Below are 21,103 nucleotides of genomic sequence, written 5' to 3' on the forward strand. Positions count from 1 at the left end.
GATTCATTAATCTCATGTGATTAGAATTATTCAGGAGTCAAAACTCTTAATAAAATTCCTTTAAGAAGGTGACGAACCTTAAAAAGACCTTCCCATATAGTCCAAGCACTGCTGGCTATGATTATGGACCTATAAAGACATGCTTTTTTACCAAGTTTAATGGCTCACTCTCCCAGCCCTGTTCCTTGTACGTGCTGTAAACCATCGAGACAAGAACAAAGGATTGAGACAGTGAGTGAACACTGACAAACCATGCTAGCATCCTCCAGAGACACTTAGTGTAATATCTTAGTGAAATTATTTAATAAGAGAGATCAGAGGAATAGATGATGTGTGCTTCTCTGACAAATTGCACCTCAAGGTTTCAAAAAGTAACCACAGGGAAGCTCAACAGTATCCCACAATGCAGTGTGCTGGGAAGCTCTGTCCTGCACTGATCTGCATCTCAATCATAACGGTACTAATGGCCATAGTCTGTCTTTCTTCGCAGCAGCTGTCAGCACCACCATAAGTACTGCAGAAATGAAAGGAACCTTCCCCGCTCGTGTCCATCATGAGCCTTTTGTTTACAGTGTAATTCAGTTTCGTACATATCTACTACTGCACATGTTCAAGTCCTAATTAACATGGTTCGCAGTATGCCATTGTTTCAAAGGAAAACAATTTATTTTAGGAAATCTAATAACATGGGTTGATTGTGTAAAACATGGCTGCTTAAGGATATTCAATCAAATAGTGGTAGTTGGAAAGGATATTCAATCTCTATTCCAAATTCATCACGTTTTCTTTGGGAACTTGCTGGAACTACATTAACTTTGGGAATGTTTAATCATTTTAAACAGTTTTATTTCTTTTCTGTCAGCAAAAGTTCATTTATGGACTGCAAGAATATTCAGCAAACATGTCTATACTTTGTTGAAAACTACAAAAAAAAAAATCAATCACATTAATCAGACAAGGGTCACTCTACTGTGAAAAGGCTCAGAATTCGCAAAGGCATTGTGTGGTGTAGATGAAGTTAGCTTTATCAATACAAACTACATTCTTATTACATGATGGCAATACTGTGTGAGGTTTACAGGATGCCTAAACATATCTTGTATGTAGTCTACTGCATATGCTTATGGATTGTATTGACCTGATATCGTACACACAGAATGATGCCTTTGTGGACCGAGACCCAACTGATCCTACTGCAGCGGCAGGCTGGACAGCTCGGACAGTTTGGCAACCTTTTTCTATTGTGCCACATCCACTGGTCCTTAGTGTGCAGTCTGCAATAATTACGATCCCTTAGTGCTTCTGATCATGGCCTCCATCATAGCCCACTCCTCTTTCGTGACCTATAACCCAAATAAAGCAAGAGGTAATGATGTAGGAAAACAAATATTATAGTAAATTATCATATTTTCACTACCAGAAGGTTGTATGTGTAATGCAGAAAACCTTACCACTTTCAGCCCATTGAATTCTCCAGCCATAGACACATATTCACCACCATCCATTCTGATGATCTATGAAGAGAGGAAATGTAACAGGAAACCTATAAATCAGATAACAGAGTAAAATATGGACTATGGACCATCCAGTTCCACTCTGACACAATAGCAACCGTAATAAAGAATTCTTTATAATAGACTGCATTATGTAATACAGATGCTAAGTTTCCCTTTGGTGCCAAACCCCCCCCGGTCAAACTCCGTGGTTTCCCAGTCGGAGGGAGTGGGGGAGGGAGCTGCTGTGCCCTTGACTCACTCCCTCCCTGTGGCTGAAAGAGGAGAGGTCCTGAGGGGAGCCTACAGCCCAGAGAAAGAGCAGCTCTCTTCCACAAGGTCGGCGCACACTCACCGCACCCGACACCCAGCTGGCGTAGTCACTGCAGAGGTAAGCAGCCAGGTTGGCGATCTCTCCCGGGGTGCCCAGCCGGCCCACCGGTATCCTCTCCATCATCGACTTCTCAAACTTGCCTGTTGGATCCAGGCGGCTGAAAGCGCCCTTCAAAAAACACGTGTTGGGGAAATAATTAGTGAAACGGGTACATATGTGCAGAATGGACCAGATACTGTCAGCAAGACAACTGAGCATGTGGGAGTCCGTGCCAAGGCATTTTACATCTGTCTATTTAATGTGGGAGAAGTACCCTTAACTGAGCAAGAACACACTTCTATCCAATCAAACACAGATTCACACAACCTTGGTTTTAATTGGCCCTGGCTGAATAACGTTGAATCTCATGCCGTATCTTCCCCACTCTGCAGCCAGAGACCTGTGGGCAACAAATGCAAACGTAGTCAGCCAGGATCCTGATCCTAATCCATCTTCCGCCCTTCTCATTGGAAAACCCTCGCTACGCTCCTGACTGCTGTCATCACCAGGACAACATTCACTCTTCCATTAAGGCAACACTACAATGGCAACAGAACCAAGATGCAGGAGGGGGTGGAGAAAACAAATTTGATCAGCCTGTTTTGGTGGGTCACCCAAAGGTAAACTGGCTTGTTGGGCTTTGTCAGATTATAGGATTCAATTCACAGAATATTAATGTCAAATATAATAACAATAATTAATTTATAATTTTTTTTTCCATGTAATGGTTTTTTTAAGGATTGTAAAAATCATCATCGTTTTTGGTAAGCAATTCCATATCTCATCTGTTCATGTTTTCATCAAAACGCTGCAACAGTTTTGCTACTTCCTTCCTGAAGCCCAGAAACGCTTTCTTAAAATAATGGGTTTAAAAAGCTTCATCTACAGTGGGTCATAAACATACCAACCTGGAAACATGGTGTCATTTTATTCAGTTAGCCAAAAAAATTATTCATTAAACAGTGAACTCCAAATCTCCTGGTGTGTGTTTGTGTGTTTCGGGCACACACATAAGATGTATTTCATGAAAGATTTCAAACCTCTGTCATTCTGCTAGAATTATATGGGCTGCCAGTCAGATACAGCAGATAAGCAGATGTAGTGATTAAGATCCACATTCATCACTGTGATTCGTCTCCCCCGGCAAACCCAGACTAGGGAAAGCCATCAACACCACCAATTCATGGAAATATACAAATATACAATTTAAAGACTGAATTGAATATTTTTAATTGATTTATATATAACACTCAAAGGCCACTTTAATAGGTGCTCCTTGCTAGTACTGGGTAGGACCCCCTTTTGCCTTCAGAACTGCCTTAATCCTTCGTGACATAGATTCACCAAGGTACTTGAAACATTCCTCAGAGTCTGGTTCATATTGACATGATAGCATCGTGCATGTACTGCAGATTTGTCTGCTGCACATCTATGAAGCGAACGTCCCGTTCCACCACAACCAAAAGTTGCTCTATTGGATTGGGATCTGGTGACTGTGGAGGCCATTTGAGTACAGTGAACTCACTGTCGTGTTCAAGAAACCAGTCTGAGATGATTTGGGCTTTATGAAATGCCGCGTTATCCAGCTGGAAGTAGCCATCAGAAGATGGGTAGACTGTGGTCATAACAGGATGGACATAGTCAGCAACGATGCTCAGGTAGGCTGTGGCATTGATACGATGCTCAATTGGTACTAATGGGCCCAAAGTGTGCCAGGAAAATATCCCCCACATCATTGCACCGCCACCACCAGCCTTAACCGTTGATACAAGGCAGGATGGATCCATGCTTTCATGTTGTTGATGCCAAATTCTGACCATACCATCCGAATGTCGCAGCACAAATCGAGACTCATCAGTCCAGGCAACATTTTCCCAATCTTCTTTTGTCCAATTTTGGTGAGCTTGTTCTAATTGTAGCCTCAGTCCCCATTCTGACGCTTGGTTTGAACTGCAGCATCTTGGCCATGTCTACATGCCTAAAGTTGCTGCCCTGTGATTGGCTGAATTGACATTTGCGTTAATGAGCAGTTGGACAGGTGTACTTAATAAAGTGTACCAGTGAGTGTGTGTGGAGGATGGGCTGATTTCCAATTAAGCAATAATATTCTTATCATAAGCAGTGAATCAGAAGGGGTAGGGGGCTTTTTTCGGGGAGAATCGTGTGGTTGGGGGGCCCAACAGACAGGATAAGCAGTACTTATCGTGCTTTCCGTTTGGCTTTCATGCTCTCTGTTCCAGCATGCTGTTGTACAGTGGGATGCGTCCGTCACGGCTGCCTGTACTAGTGAGGCGTCACTCTTTGGGTCTACTCTTTTAAGTGAATCATGGCAGCATTGGAATGAAGAGTTAGGTTTTTCTTGTTTGTTTTAAAGCAAAGTCCTGCAGTTCCCTCACTTGACCAGTAGTCACAACACAACGGAAAACGTATGCATATCCGTAGGACATGCCTTATTTGTCAAGGGAAATAGGCCCCAATAGGCCCCCATAGGCCCCGTGTCAGCTAGTTTACTTACTTGCAGAGTGCCTCCACGCCAGCCTTAGCTGATGCGCTGGGTGCAACGAATCCAGAGCCACTCTCAGCATAGATGGTGGTGATGGCCAGAAACGCTGCCCCTGAGAAGGCCAATAAACACAGTTACTACCTCCTCCAAAACAAAGCAAGCAGAGAAGAGCTGTAGCTTGACCTGATCAACTGATAAAGAATATTATAATGATTGGTATTTCTGTTAAATATAATAAACAAAATAACCAAGATACATCATTGTACCATCATTGAACATGTTTTAAATTCAGGTTTTAAGGATGTACACAGTATATATATGTGTTAAGCATTCACACTTGCAATTCACACTTGCATTAATGTGCAATAGAGGAGATGCAAAGGAAAAGGCTAAAATCATGAGAAGTGGTTGGATCTCAGTGTATCAGCAGCAGACTGAAGGAACCTGGCATTAGCCGGTGGCACAAATCCTAGCTGTAGCTCTTCCCCTTGCAGACATATGGACATCTAATTTTTATGTGCACAGCTGAACTCTCACAGCCTTGACTTTCCCCCAGATCCATTTTACAGTGCTCTGTACTGAACAAATGCACACAACCAGGAATAAAATAATAAAACTATGGTTTAAAAAATACAGAAATGATTCATACTCTCTAAACTTCACTTGACACACACACATTATGTTATACTGTATATCATGCGACATCCACACTGAAACTTGAGCATTTACTGCCATCTTGTGGTTTGTGTAGCAGACTCCAGTAAGTGGACCCATTTAAACCCGACAAGATATAATATACTGTGGATTAGTCCCTGCTGGGTTACTGTGAGTGCCAAGATGAAAAGTCCAAAAAGGAACGAAGCACACAGCTCAAAGTCACAGCAACGATCAGGCTGTCTAGATCTCATGAAAACAACCTCCACCTTTCTCAGCTTTGATGAGACGCTTTCCAATGTCCAGGGTGATGTTTGCTGTGCCATTCAGAACTATGTCCGTGATGGTTCTCCAGGCATTGGCGGAGAGGTTCTCAGAGGGAGAAATGAAATTTCCTGCAGCATTGTTAATCACCACCTGAGGGTCAAATAATCCAGCTCTTACAAGATGCGTGTTTGGGTCATGTGATCAAAAACATCATCACATGTTCAGGCAGATGTACCCACGTACGTCAGGGAGTCCGACATGATCCACAGCAGAATCTACTGCAGCCTTAACAGAAGCTGCGTCTCTCACATCACACTGCACAGCATAAACCTGTAGTACATAAAAGCATATCAGTATTCACAGACCACCACAGAGGGAAATATTGTAACGTCACTGCAGTAGTGGAAAGGTGACGTCACTACCCATGAGCCCCCGCGACTCCCTAGCGATGTTCTACTATGTTAATGTTATATTTATGTAATACTGGTGGTTATGTTATCCACTATAGTCATGTATGTTGTTAGTCTAGGTTACCCTGTATTATTTTATGTATGTGTCAATGATGAGCTTCCCCACTGTGTCTGTGTAATGTGAGTGTTTTAATGCTGTGCCCCTTGTGTTACGTGTGAGTTTAGTCAAGTTCCTGTTTTGATTGCTCAACTCCTGATGCAATTACCTGTCAAGGTAAAGACTGTTTGAGCCGACATGGATGTGTCTATGGCTTCTCCCTTCCACACCATGCCATTAATATGAAAGGTATTATTATGCAATTTAAATAGATTATTAAAAAGGAAAATATAATTTAGCCATAAGCATTTACCTTATTACCAGTCTGATTTGAGATTTCTTCTGCAGCTTGCTTCAAAACATCCAGTTTTCTGGAACCACATGCATTCAATGCAGAATGAATAGTTTATAACAAATCATAAAATCAGTGAAATTACAAAAAAGCACCACGTTTCAATCCAAGACCAAAAGGCCACAAGGCCCATGAGACAATGAGCGCTCAGCGTTTCATTTGAAGTGCAATGAAGCACCTGTCAATGTTCCACACATACAACAGCAGATAGACATCTATGTGTGTATGACTGACCTGCTGGCTATAACACACTCTGCACCCAGAGCAGACAGGGTGGCAGTCATGCCTTTCCCCAGACCTGTACCGCCACCTGTGATGAACGCCACCTTGTTTTTGTAAGTCCCGGGCAAAAGCATAACTTTCTCAGTAGGGGGGAAAAATCTTGCCTGATCAGTACTGTTCTGACATAAAGCGCTGGTCCCATGTCCAAATAACTGTTGGGGGTGGACACACACACACACACACACACACACACACACACACACATATACATACATACACGCGCACGCGCGCACGCACGCACACACACACGTAGTGATCACCTAATGCACATGCAATGGAGGCAAAGATCTAAAGGATGACCTTTCACCTCGATCGTAATTTCTTTTCCTGACAGATGAAATGTGAAAGTTTTGAATCATAAATTTTGTCATTGGTTTCAAAAAGTAAAACACCCCAGCAAATATAATCGTCCATGTAGGAGTGTGAAAAGTAGGAGTGTGAAAGTGTTTACCCGTGCATGAGGAAAACAGGTCTGTAGCACCTTTTGTCTACAAGTTAAACTTCGTGGCAACATGTTGTCAACCTTGCAGGACTTACCGTAAGTTACCGTAACTAACTACCTATCTAAACCGACACGACTAACTTAACTAGCTTACTGGTGAAGCCAGACGCAGTCATCAAAGTGATTCTTTGCCATCACTTATCTCATAACTTTGCGCAATTGGTAAATTCCACATAAAATCGGGCTAGGATGTTATTCGTTTTGCATACGGTATTTGAAATATAGTATAAAATCCTGTGCATTCTTAGACGTAACATACTTGCAGTGGACGGATGGGGACAAAAATAAATAGGTTTGTTGCAAAAAGTGAAATGCGCAAAATGTTCAGTATGCTGACGCACTAAAACAATACACCTCGGCGGAAGTGCGAATGCGGTGCAGTAGGCTAGAATAAAGCTAGAATAAAGCCCTTCTTTATTTACCCCAGCCAAGTCATTTTCACTTGGGTGAGACTAGTCTGTGTGGGAATTCCGCTTATTTGATACATCTTCTAATGACAGAGACAACGTTTTTAAATGTACACTTAATTAATTACACGATTATTGACTCAAAACCACCACCAAAATATGGCTAGTTTTATAAAAGGAGGAAAACGCATCATTAGTGATCTAAACAGACTAAATCAGAAAACAAATGTGATTCCTACAGAAGTTTGTGAATGAGAATTTGGCTATACCTAAATTTATGCTATATTAATACGCATTGTGTTCTCAGCTAACAATGTAAATTATATGATCATACTCTGCAATTACTTAGCTATGGCTTTTGTCCTTTAAAGGCTTAAATTTTTTAATCATTCATTTAATAATCATGATGATTGTGAAAAGCCTAAATGAAAGCCTTAATTATGCCTTAATAACATATTATTATAACCTCCTGAAAGCACAATTCCAAAGCGCAAAATATCGCGGGTCCGTGTTTTTCCTAGGGGAGAGGGGAAGGGGGCAGCGACTTTTCAAGCTACTCGAGTTTGTCCATCCCGCTTTGCTCGTAGCGCATCGTGGGCAGATTTGCAGCGTCAGTAGCGTCAAACCTGGTACACTCATCTCAGTTTGTGCAACTTGCCAATTCGCCGAAAAATAAGTAAACATGGATTTTAGAGGCGTGAGACTGTTACTTTTCATTGTCTGTTTTGCGCACTCTACGCCTGAACAGAAGTCAAAGAAAAACCACAGGAAGAAAGGTAAAGTATCTTTAAATAGTTTTATATATAGAGATAGATACATAGATTGTCCATCCTTGTGGCAGAACCCACATAAAGGATATTTGGAAACTTTGCACCCTAGTTTACATCTATCCACACGAGCTGTTTATTCTGGCAGTACCTTTTAAACCCTGTTGAGTTGTTGATTTTTTAAGTAATACTGAATAACTACTTTGATCTTGCCTGATGTGCTGATGTAATCAGAGTCCGCTAACAGTGCCGCCATTGAGGACCTGAGGAGAAAGATCGATGAGATTGTGCAGGATATCACGCTGTTAAAGGAAAAGCAAGCGCTCCAAACAGGTATAAATGAAGATAAACAGAGTTCTTCTGTGCCTTCAACACTCTTAAATGTCGTTCTTATGGTAGTCTGAGTTCACCATTAAAATCACTTTTGTTTCTTAAAAGTTGCCACCCTGTTACTTCTTTGAAACACTTGCATATTCATCTTTATTTCCACGAGTTTGCGGCATTTTGTTTTGTAGTACTGCAAGTTTAAGTAGCTAGTGTACTTTGCCTCAGCAACATTATTCCAGTTCGATTTTGAAACAGCTGTAAAATAAAACCACCTTCTGTGTTTCACGTGTGGACCTGTCGTGTATGCTTTGTGTTAGTCATAGGCTGGTTATTATGACACGCTTGAACAGTGTTATGAACTGGAAGTAATGTGCGTGCTTTGGCATGCGCTGAGCAGCTGTCTCTATCACCTTTAACACAGTTATTCATCACCTCTTCAATTCCAGTTTGCCTGAAAGGTATTAAGGTCCCAGGTAAGTGTTTTCTGGCAGACGCTGTGAAGAAGAACTTTCATGCAGCTAGTGAAGACTGCATGGCAAAGGGTGGTACTCTCAGTACTCCACTGAGCGGCGAAGAGAACGACCAGCTCTATGCCTATGTCCGTCAAACAATTGGGCATGAAGAACACATCTGGCTGGGCATCAGTGACATGGTCAAAGAGGGCGACTGGGTGGATAAGACGGGCTCTAGTATCCGCTTCAAAAACTGGGAGACGGAGGTCACCCACCAGCCTGACGGGGGCAACAGACAGAACTGCGCCATTCTGTCCAGCACGGCCAACGGGAGATGGTTTGACGAGAATTGCCGTGCTGACAAGGCCTCCGTTTGTGAGTTTAACATCGTCTGAGCTCCTTACTGATCTGTGTAATGTTCAAACAATGGACCAGGTTTCTAACATGCAAGGAAGAGACTTGGTACTGGTGCATGATGGATATGTGCTACCTTGCTTATTGCATGTGTGCTTAAACTTCAGTCTTCTGCAGTAGGCCACTTTTATGCAGGGAGAATGTGGAAAGAACCAACGCCATCACTTGTGCATTCTGTTAAAACAGCCAGTGACATCAAATCTGAGCTTTGCAAAAAAATCTGCCGCACTTATTAATGACCTCACCACTGCACTCTTATGCATTATTTGTAATAACAATGGAACAAGTGCCGCACTTAAAAAGAAGGACTTAGGATATGTGTGTAAGACAAGTGTATAAGCTTTGAAAGAACATTTAATGTCACTAGACACTTTTATGAAAAAATCTGTTTGATTTCAAATAAAAGATCATTTGCTTTTATTGAGTGTTGCCCTAAAATAGACTTAAGCCATTTCGCATCTGAAACATTTGAATTATTATATCAACAAAAACAGATTTGTTGATTGTAGGAGGCATTCAAGTTTTCCATACAGAATTCAAGTTTGTAACAAGCTCTGTAGTCTGTGTTCATACCCTCCTGTTTTCCATTTAGTCATTATGTAACTTGTAATGGCTGGAAAAGTGGGAAAAAGGACTTCTTTTATTAGCAAGGAGAGTGTGTTTCTACACTTTACTCCTAATGTACTTTTCCAAAGAATAAGAGATACATAGAGTTGTATTCCAGCAAACCTGAGTACTCCATTACACACTCAAAGCTCACACTGTGTAATGCAGGTTTTTAAAGCATTGCATAATTTAGTTCTTGTTTCCAACATGTTTCACAATCCGATATGAACATAGAGCCATTTGTGTGAGTAATCTGGCTCAATACTGGAAACACTTGAACTTCAAGACATACATTCTCATTCAGAATGTGGTTTCACAATTTAAACCTGACTACAAAATTTCATAATGTAAACAATAGGTGTGTATTGTCTTCGTTGCCACTTTTCTGTGTTTCTAAAGCAGGGGTTACCTAATCATGTCTTGAGGGTCAAAGTCCAGTATAGTAAATCTGGTCATTTATCAACATATGTGTGTTGTAGCGTGGAAATAGCCAATGTGCTGGACTTCAGCCCAGCACTACATATGGACAGCCCTGCTTCAAAGACCTAATACAATAGAAATCTTTGTAACTAGTTGTACATTTTGAACAAGCTTACTCCAACTACTGAGTGAATTTTATAAAACAAGCTAGTCAAGAATTGTTTCTCCTATAAACATGACTACAATTTACAAATATTTGTGTGATAAACCTAATAGATAAAGCATTCATTTGCAGTATCATGCCTTTTTTGTAGTAGATATTTTTAAAAGTACACAATAATTTATATAAAAGCAGCCTGTCACATCTTCACAATGATAATGACATACACTTCATACCATATAATGCATTTCAAAACATTTAGGATTCTAACAATAACTGGCATTTTCAAGGCACTATCTCATTTTATCGTTAACAAAGATTTACAATCAGTCAAATAACTGCACAATTAAGGAAGAGGTGGAAAACAGCTCACGTATTTAACAAGAAAGACAAAAAATATATACATCATGCTAAATGCACAGACATGCCCCGCCCCCCTGCACCGCCCCGCCCCCCTGAACCACCCCTCCCCCAACCCATTAATGGCTTCCTTGGGCTACATTTGTATTTCAGATTCCTCTTTCTCAGAATCTTCCATATAATGTTTTTGTAAATCTGGAGTAGTGGGGCTCTGATCTTGGACATAGCCATCTCCACTAATTTCCTTTCCAGCTGTCTCCTGGTCTTTACTGGCTAGGTTTTCTTCCTGCTGTGGGCACCTACCAGGCACTACTGGGGGATCCTGGAAGCCTGGGAAAGGTCTATAGACCCCTACCTCTGGCTTCTCAACTTCTCTTTCTTCTGTTAGTGGCCTTTTATCCATGGGTCTAGTGAAATCCCGGTAGACATCCACTGGCTCTTCAAACTGATTAATTTCCATCCCATCCTTAAGAAGGTGCCCGTAAACCAAGGTGTCATCAATACAATGATAAATGTGAAAATCCTCATCCTCTGTTATTTGTGGAATCCCATGAAGGCCTGGTAGTAAGACATGTCCATTGGGATTGTATACAGAGACAGCAGGAGCCTTCTGTTTCTTCTTCCTGCTCAGTATTAAATAGATAATTCAGTTATAACATACATGTGCAATGCTAGGTAAAGGTGATGCTGAACATTTTAAGGAAAAGGCTGACCTGATGATAACGCATGCCACAGTAAGCACGATGAACAGCAGCGACAAGATCACCACAGTTACGATGACACCAACAAGAACATCTGGAAACGTCACAAGCAGATCAGTGCACTGCATCTTACTAAATCACATAAATTAAACTCTGCATTTAGGTAACCATTTTTCCCCAACCAGCCACAACATCAAACCACTGATGGGTATGTGAGTAACAGAAATGGACCAATGGCAGGTTTGAACGGAACATCTGAAAAGCCTGGTCTGAATCTTCTTATTCACATCAACTAGTCAGCCAGGTGCATGTACCTTTTCTGGGGAGGAAATGGCAGGATGTACTATGAGAAAAGGGCGGGCTGGTGCGGGCAGTGTGATTGATGTTCTAGAAAATGTTCTGTAGGGAAACCTTCAGTCCTGACATTCATGGATGTTACACTGACTTGTACCACCCACCTAAACATTCCTGCAGAACTTGTGTCTTCCTTCCTGGTAATGTTATTCCTTAATGGAAGTGGCCTATTTCAGCAGGAAAATACACCCTGTCACACTGCAAAAAATTGTTCAGGAATGGTTTGGGGAACGTGACAAGGAGCTCTCCAAGTTCCCAGAGATCTCAATCTGATAGTTTGTCTGCAGTTTGAGCTGGAAAAACAGATCCAATCCATGAAGACACCACTTCACAATGTAAAGGACTTAAAGGATCTGCTACTAACACTTTGGCACCAGATAGCACATGACACCAGAGGTCCTGTGGAGTCTGTGCAGCAATGGTTCAGAGTAGCTTTGGTGGCAAGAGAGAGACCTACGAATATTGTGCTGGTGGTTTTAATGCTATGGCTGATTGGTGTAAGACTATGACTATGTACCACTCTACTCGAATTGCCACCACCTATAGGAAGCAAAATATAGACCAAATGAGGGCTTTCTTACCTTTGGATGTTTGCAAGGTGATTCTGCTCACCACACCGAAGGTTCCTTTTATCGGCATACAGTTAGACATGTTAAGATAGAAACTTTCCTTGACCACAACATCCTTAGGCTTCTCGTCCTCTTTCCAGCTGTACAAGTGGTCCCATGTGCCCTGCTTCTGCACTTTGATGAACGCGTTCCGGTTCTGACATGTGAGCTTGCTGATATTGGTGAACCCCACGTGGGCCTCAACCTTGGAAGGGAAAGTGACAATCCAGGAGACAGTGGAGTGTGGTCTCATTCCCGCCGGCCATGCTGGCGTGGCCAATATCACTTCCGTGGCCTTCTTCGGCAAGACAGTGAAAATATAGCGTTCTGAAATCAAATATGGAGAAATTTCTATGTGTTCTGTGAAAAAATAAATATATTTTAAGCTTTTGCTTCTACAAGAGTGTTTACCTCCTATTATTTTGGTGAAAGAAACATTCAAAAGGGGATGGGGTATCTGCCTCAGATCATTGCCATTTGGGTAGGCGCTCACTGTAAGGTTCGTCACACGAATCTGCACTTTTTGAATGGGTCCCTGAGGACAAAACTGCCCAACAGTGATGCCTTTGGGCTCATCCTCAGACACAGTGAGAAGGGCACTGCCATTGCATGTTTGGCCAGGCAGCAACTGCTGAAAACCGCCCATGGGAGACATCAGCTCCATTGCTCCATGCTGTGAGGTATTCAGGTGCCATGTGACCTGCTCCAGGACCCCCAGAAGACATTTCTCTAGTGCAGGCACCTTTAAAGAGACTCCAGAAAACTGGCAATCTCTCTGCTGCAGACATGCTGTTGATGAAACGGATGAATGAAACTCGTTTACCCCTTGATTATACAGAGTATTTTCAGAAAAAGAAAATGTTGCACATACTATAGGATATAACCATGAGCTCCTACCTACAGTCTTGTCTGAAGTTAAAACCAGGTCCTGCTCTAGGCAGTCAATGAAAGATAAATATGAAGTCTTCTTCGAATGAATGGTGACTGTCTCTTGTACTTGTGCATTCAGCTTCAAGATGCAGGCTGATGTAGGTTTCTTTTTCTTTATGTGTATCACCAGTCCATCCTCCTTCATCAGATCTACACTGCACCGTACTACAAAAGTGACAAATGAATGCTGATATCCAATAAGCACTAAAGATTTCATAGTGTGGAAGACATAAACATTCAACACATTGAAGAAAAGTCAGACATTAAAGCTCACTGACCAACAAGACTGATTTTAAATTCCTTAAATGGTACACTGCCTAGTTCATGTCTAAGCAGCTGATTATTGTAACATGGGCTTTCCAAGATCATCCAAATGTAGAAATGACAGGAAAGTGAGCCATCCAGGTGAGTCACTAACATGCCCCCACTAATATGGCCCCAAGCTTCTGCTTACACTTAAAAAAAAGAAAAGAAGCTTGTCACATTCATTGTTATATGGTAGAAGGGCAATTAATCATTTTAACGCTCTTCACAGCCACATAACTATGATCATTTGGTATGGAGCCCAAGCCTTCATGTAGCTTTATTCATGAGAAATCCAGTTTGTAATAAAGTCATTAATTACATTGCTCTATATTGTTCTCTTTAGCAGAGCACAAAGATTCAACAGGAATACTAATATAGCAAATTAGAGTAAATCTGAAGGGAAATATGAAGACTGGATATGAGAAATCATTTTAAACACCTGTTCTTGAAACCAATTACATTTTCACATAAGCTGTATATGGGTATATTTAAGTGTTGAATAATTTAATCATGTGAGTTACATCCAAACTTGCTCACTGGCGATATTAAAACACGTTTATAAAGCAGTAACTGAAATGAAACAGCTTTCTTCAGCAGCCTTGCTCACTGGCAATTACGCTGCTAAGAGGAAATATATACAAATACTGTAAAGTAAGAACATGTACATGGCACAGACCTTCACTGCTTCTCTTGGCTGCAGAGACTCTGAACTGCAGTGAGAGACCGGAGGAGGGGGGTCCTACGTCTTCCTTGCAGTTCTGCAGGGAGAGGTTAAATGGGCCGGGGTGCTCAGAGAGCTGGGCTTCGTCCAGTTTTCTCACCACTATCCGGCCATTTAACTGGTACTCTAGCCGCACGTCCTTTCTCCGACATCTGGGTTCGGCATGGTTAAGTATCTTCATCGTTGCATAATATTTGGGAGGGACATGGAAAGTCCACATGATTACATCATCATCAGGAAAGCTGTCTGGGTAGTTTGGTGAGAGGAATTCCTGGGATGAATTCTCCGCGGGCAGGGTGATGTTAATTACCGCAAGTGCTGTTGAATAGTAACAATAAGGATTATTGCAACAGCACACAGTATATGACTAAGTAAACATGTACACTTAAGGTTGACATCCGTTGGTTGTCAGAAGAGCTGGCTGGGCAGTAGGAATCCTGGGCCTGCTGTCTCCACAACCCAGACCCGGATACGTAGAGGAGGATAGATGGATGTTCATTATGATTCAAACTTACTTACATGTTATTTGTTGTCCCAGTGAAACACCAAATGTGGTCGTGTCCATCTGTCTATTTCCAGGGACCCATAAAGACACAATGCCTTCATTAAGCACCTGCATCTCTTTGATGGTCCCATGGCGGCAAAATATCCCAAGTCTGGCAGTGCCAGCGGAAATACTGTAGACATGTTTGTCTCGACAGCTCTCTGTGGGCCGGATCTGCTGTAGACCAGCCTTGGTGAAGTCCAAGCGAAAGGTCTCCTGGACAAGAGCTCTCACGTTCCAAGTGAAGGTGCGGTTGAAATTCTGAAGTGAAGGGTACTCTTCAGGGGTGATATTTCCACTGCACGTATGTAAGCATACTAGGGGAAATTTAAGATCAGTAATATGTAATACATTTATGGCAATTTCACAGCAAGTACATAAATAACACAAGTTTTATTACCATGCTCTATCCACCCTGACATTGAAGTGTAATGTGCATAAATTAGGAGAAATACAAATGCCTTAACAAAGGATTTAAGCAGCTTATTCTAATTGTCAGTTTCAAAATGTTTACAGGTACCTTCATATTACCCCTTGTACCCTCATTAGGCAGAAGACATTAGTTACAACACTATGTACATGGCTTACCGATATGTCTTATAATCTCCACTATGAAGATATCTTCTGGCTGTAAGCAGCTGAACACCACAGAGACCGAGCCATTTTTGAGGACCACCGAGGACTGGCACAAGCTTCCAATGCAAACATCACACTTTCGCTGTGCAGAGTCACTTCTATTGATGTGGATGGTAGTGCTACTTTGAAGGTTTATGGTGAGTGCAGGACCCCCTGAATACAAACCAAAGGCAGATGAGTCTAAGCCTTCATCAGAACCAAAATAGCACTTCTCAGACAACACTAAACCACATGTAACCGTTAAATAGCTAATAGTCCTTTGGATATATATTTTTTTTAGTTACGTAACCAAAGTGCTAGAATAAGTGCATGTCTGCACTACTCAACATACACAACATGTTGAGTGCAGTATTAGCTCTGTGGTAAAGGTGCTCGGCTAGTCATCAGAAGTTCAATTCCCATCACTAACTTCCTATTGTTAGACCCTTGAGCAAAAGGTCCTTAACCCTCAATTGCTTGAATCAGTCTGTCATAATTGGGAGTTGCTTTGGAGAAAAGTGTCAACTAAATGCTATAAATGTCTTCATCCAATACCACATTATCATCTCCTTTCAACAGCCCTCATAATAGTCTTCACCATCACTCTTTAAATCTATCTCCTTTAGACATCTGTAGAGATATCTGTAGAGATAAGGCACATACTTTTTTGTATAAATTCCACACTGTTGCTTTAGTATTTAAAACATACCTTAGTTGTATGTGATTTGTATAAAATGAGTTATCCATGATTAATTAAACCAAACTCATGTTGAACTGGTCTCACATGCATTAGATATTAATATATGCTTGATTGAGAGGCTTTAAACAGCCATTGTAAAAACACACCAAATTAATCAAATTACTCATACAGCTCAACAAAATATATCAGAAAGAATAAACACAAACATGTGCGCACAGTCTGTTCTAGTACTTAATTTTAAAATACTTAATTTAAATCCAACACCGTAACAATCAAAATGCCTCCGAATCTAGTGTCCTTAATGAGAAACTGATAAATCTACGACGGATATGTATTAAATGTCTAAATGCTTCATAAATTGAGAGAGAATAAATCTGCTGACGTCACTAAAACACCATTATTAATTTGAGCTATTCATTGTGGTTTGGTTATCTTTTAGTAAACCAAATTACTTAATGTTTAGCAGTGATGGGGATGAGGATTTCTAAACATTTGTAAGGAAAGAAAGTAATAGGTTATTCTTAATGATATGTGCTTACAATAGATTGTTTATTTCAAAATATAACAAGCCATATTATTAAGGACACTCCGGTTTTAACTTTAATGTTAAAGTATCAACTTTTCTGAGCGTTTTAAATAAACTTCACTCCCTCTGTTGAGACTGATAATATTGGCCCAATATTAAACAAATAAATCCCAAAAAGTTTCAGACTTTAAAACAAGCAAACAAACATGTTTTAACATCAAATATGGATTAAACATAAGATTCTGTTAGACTTGTACCTACAGCCTAGACTTTGATAAAGGGAGGTCTAAGGGACAGTGGTGACGTCTTTGTTTAACCTAAACGCATTTACCTGAGACGGAGGTTGTCCAGACCAGTTCAAAAAATCCAAAAAGTAGTACAACACCTAAACCCAAAGTTCGCATGGCTTTTCTGATCCGCGCCGCCGTGGATGAAATCTAGGGTCTAGCCATTGACGCCAAATGGTTAATCTTTTTCCTTGTGAAGACAGGGACTACTTCCGGGACAGGCGCAGTTATCCTGGCTCTCCAGGTGGGACGAGTGATCCGCCCTCGTACCGATTCACCGTGAATTAGGCCCGTGTTGTTACGCCCTCGCCACAGGCAGGTTACTAAATTAAGTGCGCAAAACGATTCTTCATCCTAATAATGCTCACATCTCCATTATACCATGTTATAACCTTGTCTGGTAACACCTAAATCAATATTAACATTTCCACAAGGAAACTTTCTAATCACATTTTATTAACTCGTACAAATACAAATACAGGTAGGATATATCCTTTAGTTTTACAACTGGCAACGACAATACAAAACAATTGTGTTAATTCTTCATTCTTAGTTGGTTAGACCTAATGTTTAAAAACCTTCCACGATAAATGTCGAAAACATTCTACAGTCTTGTTCTAAGATCATTTAAAACTCCTTCGGATAGAAATAATGCAAATATTTTAAGCGACACCTAAACAAAACATAGCCTAATATTTAGCCTACACTCTACTCAGATTTATAAAACAAATCCAATCTAAAATGTCACCAGCCCAACATGAAATAGATTTTAAAAAGACATTTTCACTTTTAAACACCATATTAATATTTCACAAAATATTTCATATGCCTAACAATCACAGCCTATTGGCACACAGTATAAGTAGCTGAGTTATAAAACATGGTTTTAACGTTATTTTATCTCGGGCGTCTTTGCTCCATTCCGTTTGGCAAAAAACCTGCAATGATAGGCACTGGCCAGATGAGGGCAGCAACGCTCCATATTATTATGACTAGAGTCATAAAGCAGGCAACAAGGGTAGATTCGATGGGTTTTCGATTCAGTCTCCAACTTCTGTCCCCCTTCAGCTCATCCAGGGCGAAATCAAGGCAACAAAAATGTATCGGGTCTCCTATCTGTTGCCCGTCCGATCTGCCTCGCCCGAATCGTCTATATCTTGACAGACCACATCCAACGCACAGCCTAAATTCTTGCTGCCCGCCAGTAACGCCAAGATGTTCGATAAAAACAGGCGATATGGCGCGATTAAAAGCGGCGGAAAAAAACGCCTTGCCATGATTATTGGTGGTGTAAATCAGCACATCGCACTGAAAGCCAAAGTTACTGTCCCAGCGCGCCACCAGTTTGGTCGGGAGTCTCTCCACGCTCACATTGCACTGCGAAGACGCTTCGGTCGCATCTACAGATCTTTTGGAGTAGCCCACGTCCGCCTCCAAGTTCGCCAGGAACCTGTTCGTGGAGTTGATGGGAGGAAGCAGGAGATCCTCGTCGCTCCAACTGTGGGAGAACTGGACGAGACCAGCGACCGCGGTCAGAACCAGCACCAAAGTCGTGGAGTTGCTCAGCATGACACACCGCGTAGTTTCTCCGATCTCATCGTGGTCCACGTAGGATGCGAGTGCATCATCTCTCAAATATAGGGACAGTTAATAAAATATCCAGATGCGAACCAGTACCGACCTTTCTTTCCTTTTTAAAATAAATCCTGGATTTTGCCTTTGTTGTCCGTGCAAAACTGCAAACGCCTACAGTGTTGCTCACATTAAAATCTTCTTCCTCTTTTTTGTTCTGTTCTCCAGCGATGCACTTTCTGTAAAATGTGAGTCTTGCGCGGATCGGAACCTGCTGCCTGTCGCCGGGCTGCAGAGAGAATGAGGATCAGCACCAGCGGAACCTGAACACAGCACGCTTCACTTCTACTGACCACCTGTCTCCGGTGTAACAGGACTCACTCCTTCTATGTCCACAAAACCATTGCAAACCCTCTTCCAAAATTAGGACTGGGTTGATATGACGACTTTCCCCATACCAGACGGTCGGATTATATATTTTTTATCTAATATCTGGAAAGCTACGGGGGGGATAGGCCTTATGAGGAATACTAGTGTACGTAGTAAACGCACTGTATAATTTAAAGTGTGATGACCATCATCCAAAACCATTACAAGATCATGGAGTCTTGTCTCACTTGATAGGTCCGATGTTTTAAAATGTGCTAACAAAAGAGTTGTTAATGCAATAGATGAAGAATGAAGAAGTGGTTAACAATCGTGTTATATGAAATGCGGTCTTTAAGTCACAAGACTTTGCTATATAGCTAATTATATCTATAAAAATACCAAAGAGTTCAACAAACAGTTGAATGGTTCTTCAAGTTTGCTGGCTCTTGAACGTTAGTGGGGGCCATGTGTTTTGATTTGTTAGTACTAAATCTTTCTAACAAATTAGCTGTCTCTATCATTATAATTAATCAGGTGTATATATGCAAGGGTGTATATATGCAAGATCATTCAGTGTAATATGGATGAGATAAATGAAGGCAGACATACAGACGATTGCTCTCTCTGCATAAAACACAATGTAGGCCAGCACCTGAATACGTCTTTCAGATTAATGGTTGTAGTTCAAAAATTCAACAAGTAGTGAAATTAATGCGATTCAGGATCTTCAAGGAATGACAGAAAATGTAATGTTAGCTAATTGGGTTCTGTCAGTATGAGATGTAGTTATGTGCTATGTTTCAGCAGTTGAATCTTTCTGGTAAATGTAATCACTTTAGTATTATAGCATATATACAATACTGTAGGCTACTATATGGTATACAGTATATACTGTGTTAGTATTTAAGTACCTACTATAAGCCCGATAATAGTAATAATAATAATAATTGTTGTTGTTGTTGTTGTTATTGTTATTTATAGAGGGCTGAAAATAAGGAAAAATAAAAGTATATGAGATGACTGGATAGATAAGTAGGTGAACAAGATAATTCAGCCATGTTGAACAACAGTCCATTCCTTCTATGTGATGTTGTGATTGTAACAGGAACACTAGAATAGAGAATGTGATGTGTTTCAGTGGAATGATGGCGGGATGAAAGAACAGATAGCAGGGCTAAGCACTTCTCTATTGCCTTTAACTTGAAGCTTTATTTTAAATAGATAGGTACCAGATGCATGGACCATAATTTTTAGAGATAAAATGGTTTGTGAACATATATATATATATATATATATATATATATATATATATATATATATATATATATATATATATATATATATATATATATATATATATATATATATATATATATATATGTTCACAAAGCATTTTATGCTCTAAAAATTAGATATTTATTATATAATTATAAAAAAAGACATATATATATATATATATATATATATATATATATATATATATATATATATATATATATATATATATGTCTTTTTAAAGAATAAAAATACATTTCTGACATCATGTAGTGTACTTTACTTTTGTCTAATCATTAAGAGGCATTTTAGCATATACTGATATGAATCGAGGAGAAAATTCCATCAGAGATATTGTCAATGGATATCTTTAATCTCACTGCATTTTAAGTGCATTTGTAATTTAGAGCAATTATAGTACCAATATGACTGTTATATCTCCTCTAAGAGGCTATCACTTAAGGGTACGTGACTTCACTTTGTTTTATTGGTCTGAGTGGCCTGTAAATGATGTTAGATGGTGAAGATATCTTAAACCCCTAGCCTAGTTGGCTACTGCAAACATTTGTAAATTATTTGCCATTCAGGAAGATTCAGATCTAATATGTGAGGCTTTTGTGCAACACTAGCTGCCAAATGTCTTCCATCTTATGGCAAGAGACGGGACGGTAAAACACTTCAGTCTGCTAGAGCCTCCGTGCTTTGGGTTGGGGGTGATGATACTAAATCATTGTCTAGCACAGATTACT

At 40.5% G+C, this 21,103-nt stretch overlaps 4 protein-coding genes across 4 annotated transcripts; 1 reads left to right on the top strand and 3 right to left on the bottom strand.

Moving 5' to 3' along the window:
- Positions 1-824: 824 nt before the first annotated feature.
- On the bottom strand, positions 825-7,064 carry decr1 (2,4-dienoyl CoA reductase 1, mitochondrial). Its single transcript, XM_076971574.1, has 10 exons — positions 6,883-7,064; positions 6,384-6,583; positions 6,111-6,168; positions 5,534-5,620; positions 5,293-5,440; positions 4,382-4,481; positions 2,194-2,266; positions 1,849-1,995; positions 1,452-1,514; positions 825-1,343 (listed from the first exon to the last, which is right to left on the bottom strand). Exons 1-10 carry the CDS (start codon positions 6,943-6,945, stop codon positions 1,284-1,286), a joined length of 999 nt encoding a protein of 332 aa, XP_076827689.1. The 5' UTR covers positions 6,946-7,064; the 3' UTR covers positions 825-1,283.
- Positions 7,065-7,868: 804 nt separating this feature from the next.
- On the top strand, positions 7,869-9,720 carry clec3ba (C-type lectin domain family 3, member Ba). The gene is made up of 3 exons (XM_076971575.1): positions 7,869-8,116; positions 8,342-8,440; positions 8,881-9,720. Exons 1-3 carry the CDS (start codon positions 8,023-8,025, stop codon positions 9,279-9,281), a joined length of 594 nt encoding a protein of 197 aa, XP_076827690.1. The 5' UTR covers positions 7,869-8,022; the 3' UTR covers positions 9,282-9,720.
- A 1,235-nt stretch (positions 9,721-10,955) lies between these two features.
- cdcp1a (CUB domain containing protein 1a) lies at positions 10,956-17,395 on the bottom strand. The gene is made up of 9 exons (XM_076971577.1): positions 17,183-17,395; positions 15,599-15,799; positions 14,986-15,327; positions 14,422-14,784; positions 13,407-13,604; positions 12,921-13,298; positions 12,483-12,836; positions 11,560-11,641; positions 10,956-11,469 (listed from the first exon to the last, which is right to left on the bottom strand). The coding sequence occupies exons 1-9, from the start codon at positions 17,253-17,255 to the stop codon at positions 10,983-10,985; spliced, it is 2,478 nt and encodes an 825-aa protein (XP_076827692.1). The 5' UTR covers positions 17,256-17,395; the 3' UTR covers positions 10,956-10,982.
- Positions 17,396-17,599: 204 nt separating this feature from the next.
- Positions 17,600-19,175, bottom strand: tmem158 (transmembrane protein 158). Its single transcript, XM_076971578.1, has one exon. It carries the CDS (start codon positions 18,705-18,707, stop codon positions 18,036-18,038), a length of 672 nt encoding a protein of 223 aa, XP_076827693.1. The 5' UTR covers positions 18,708-19,175; the 3' UTR covers positions 17,600-18,035.
- Positions 19,176-21,103: the final 1,928 nt, after the last annotated feature.

Source organism: Brachyhypopomus gauderio, chromosome 13, assembly GCF_052324685.1.
Source record: "Brachyhypopomus gauderio isolate BG-103 chromosome 13, BGAUD_0.2, whole genome shotgun sequence".
NCBI classification, from domain to species: Eukaryota; Metazoa; Chordata; class Actinopteri; order Gymnotiformes; family Hypopomidae; genus Brachyhypopomus; species Brachyhypopomus gauderio.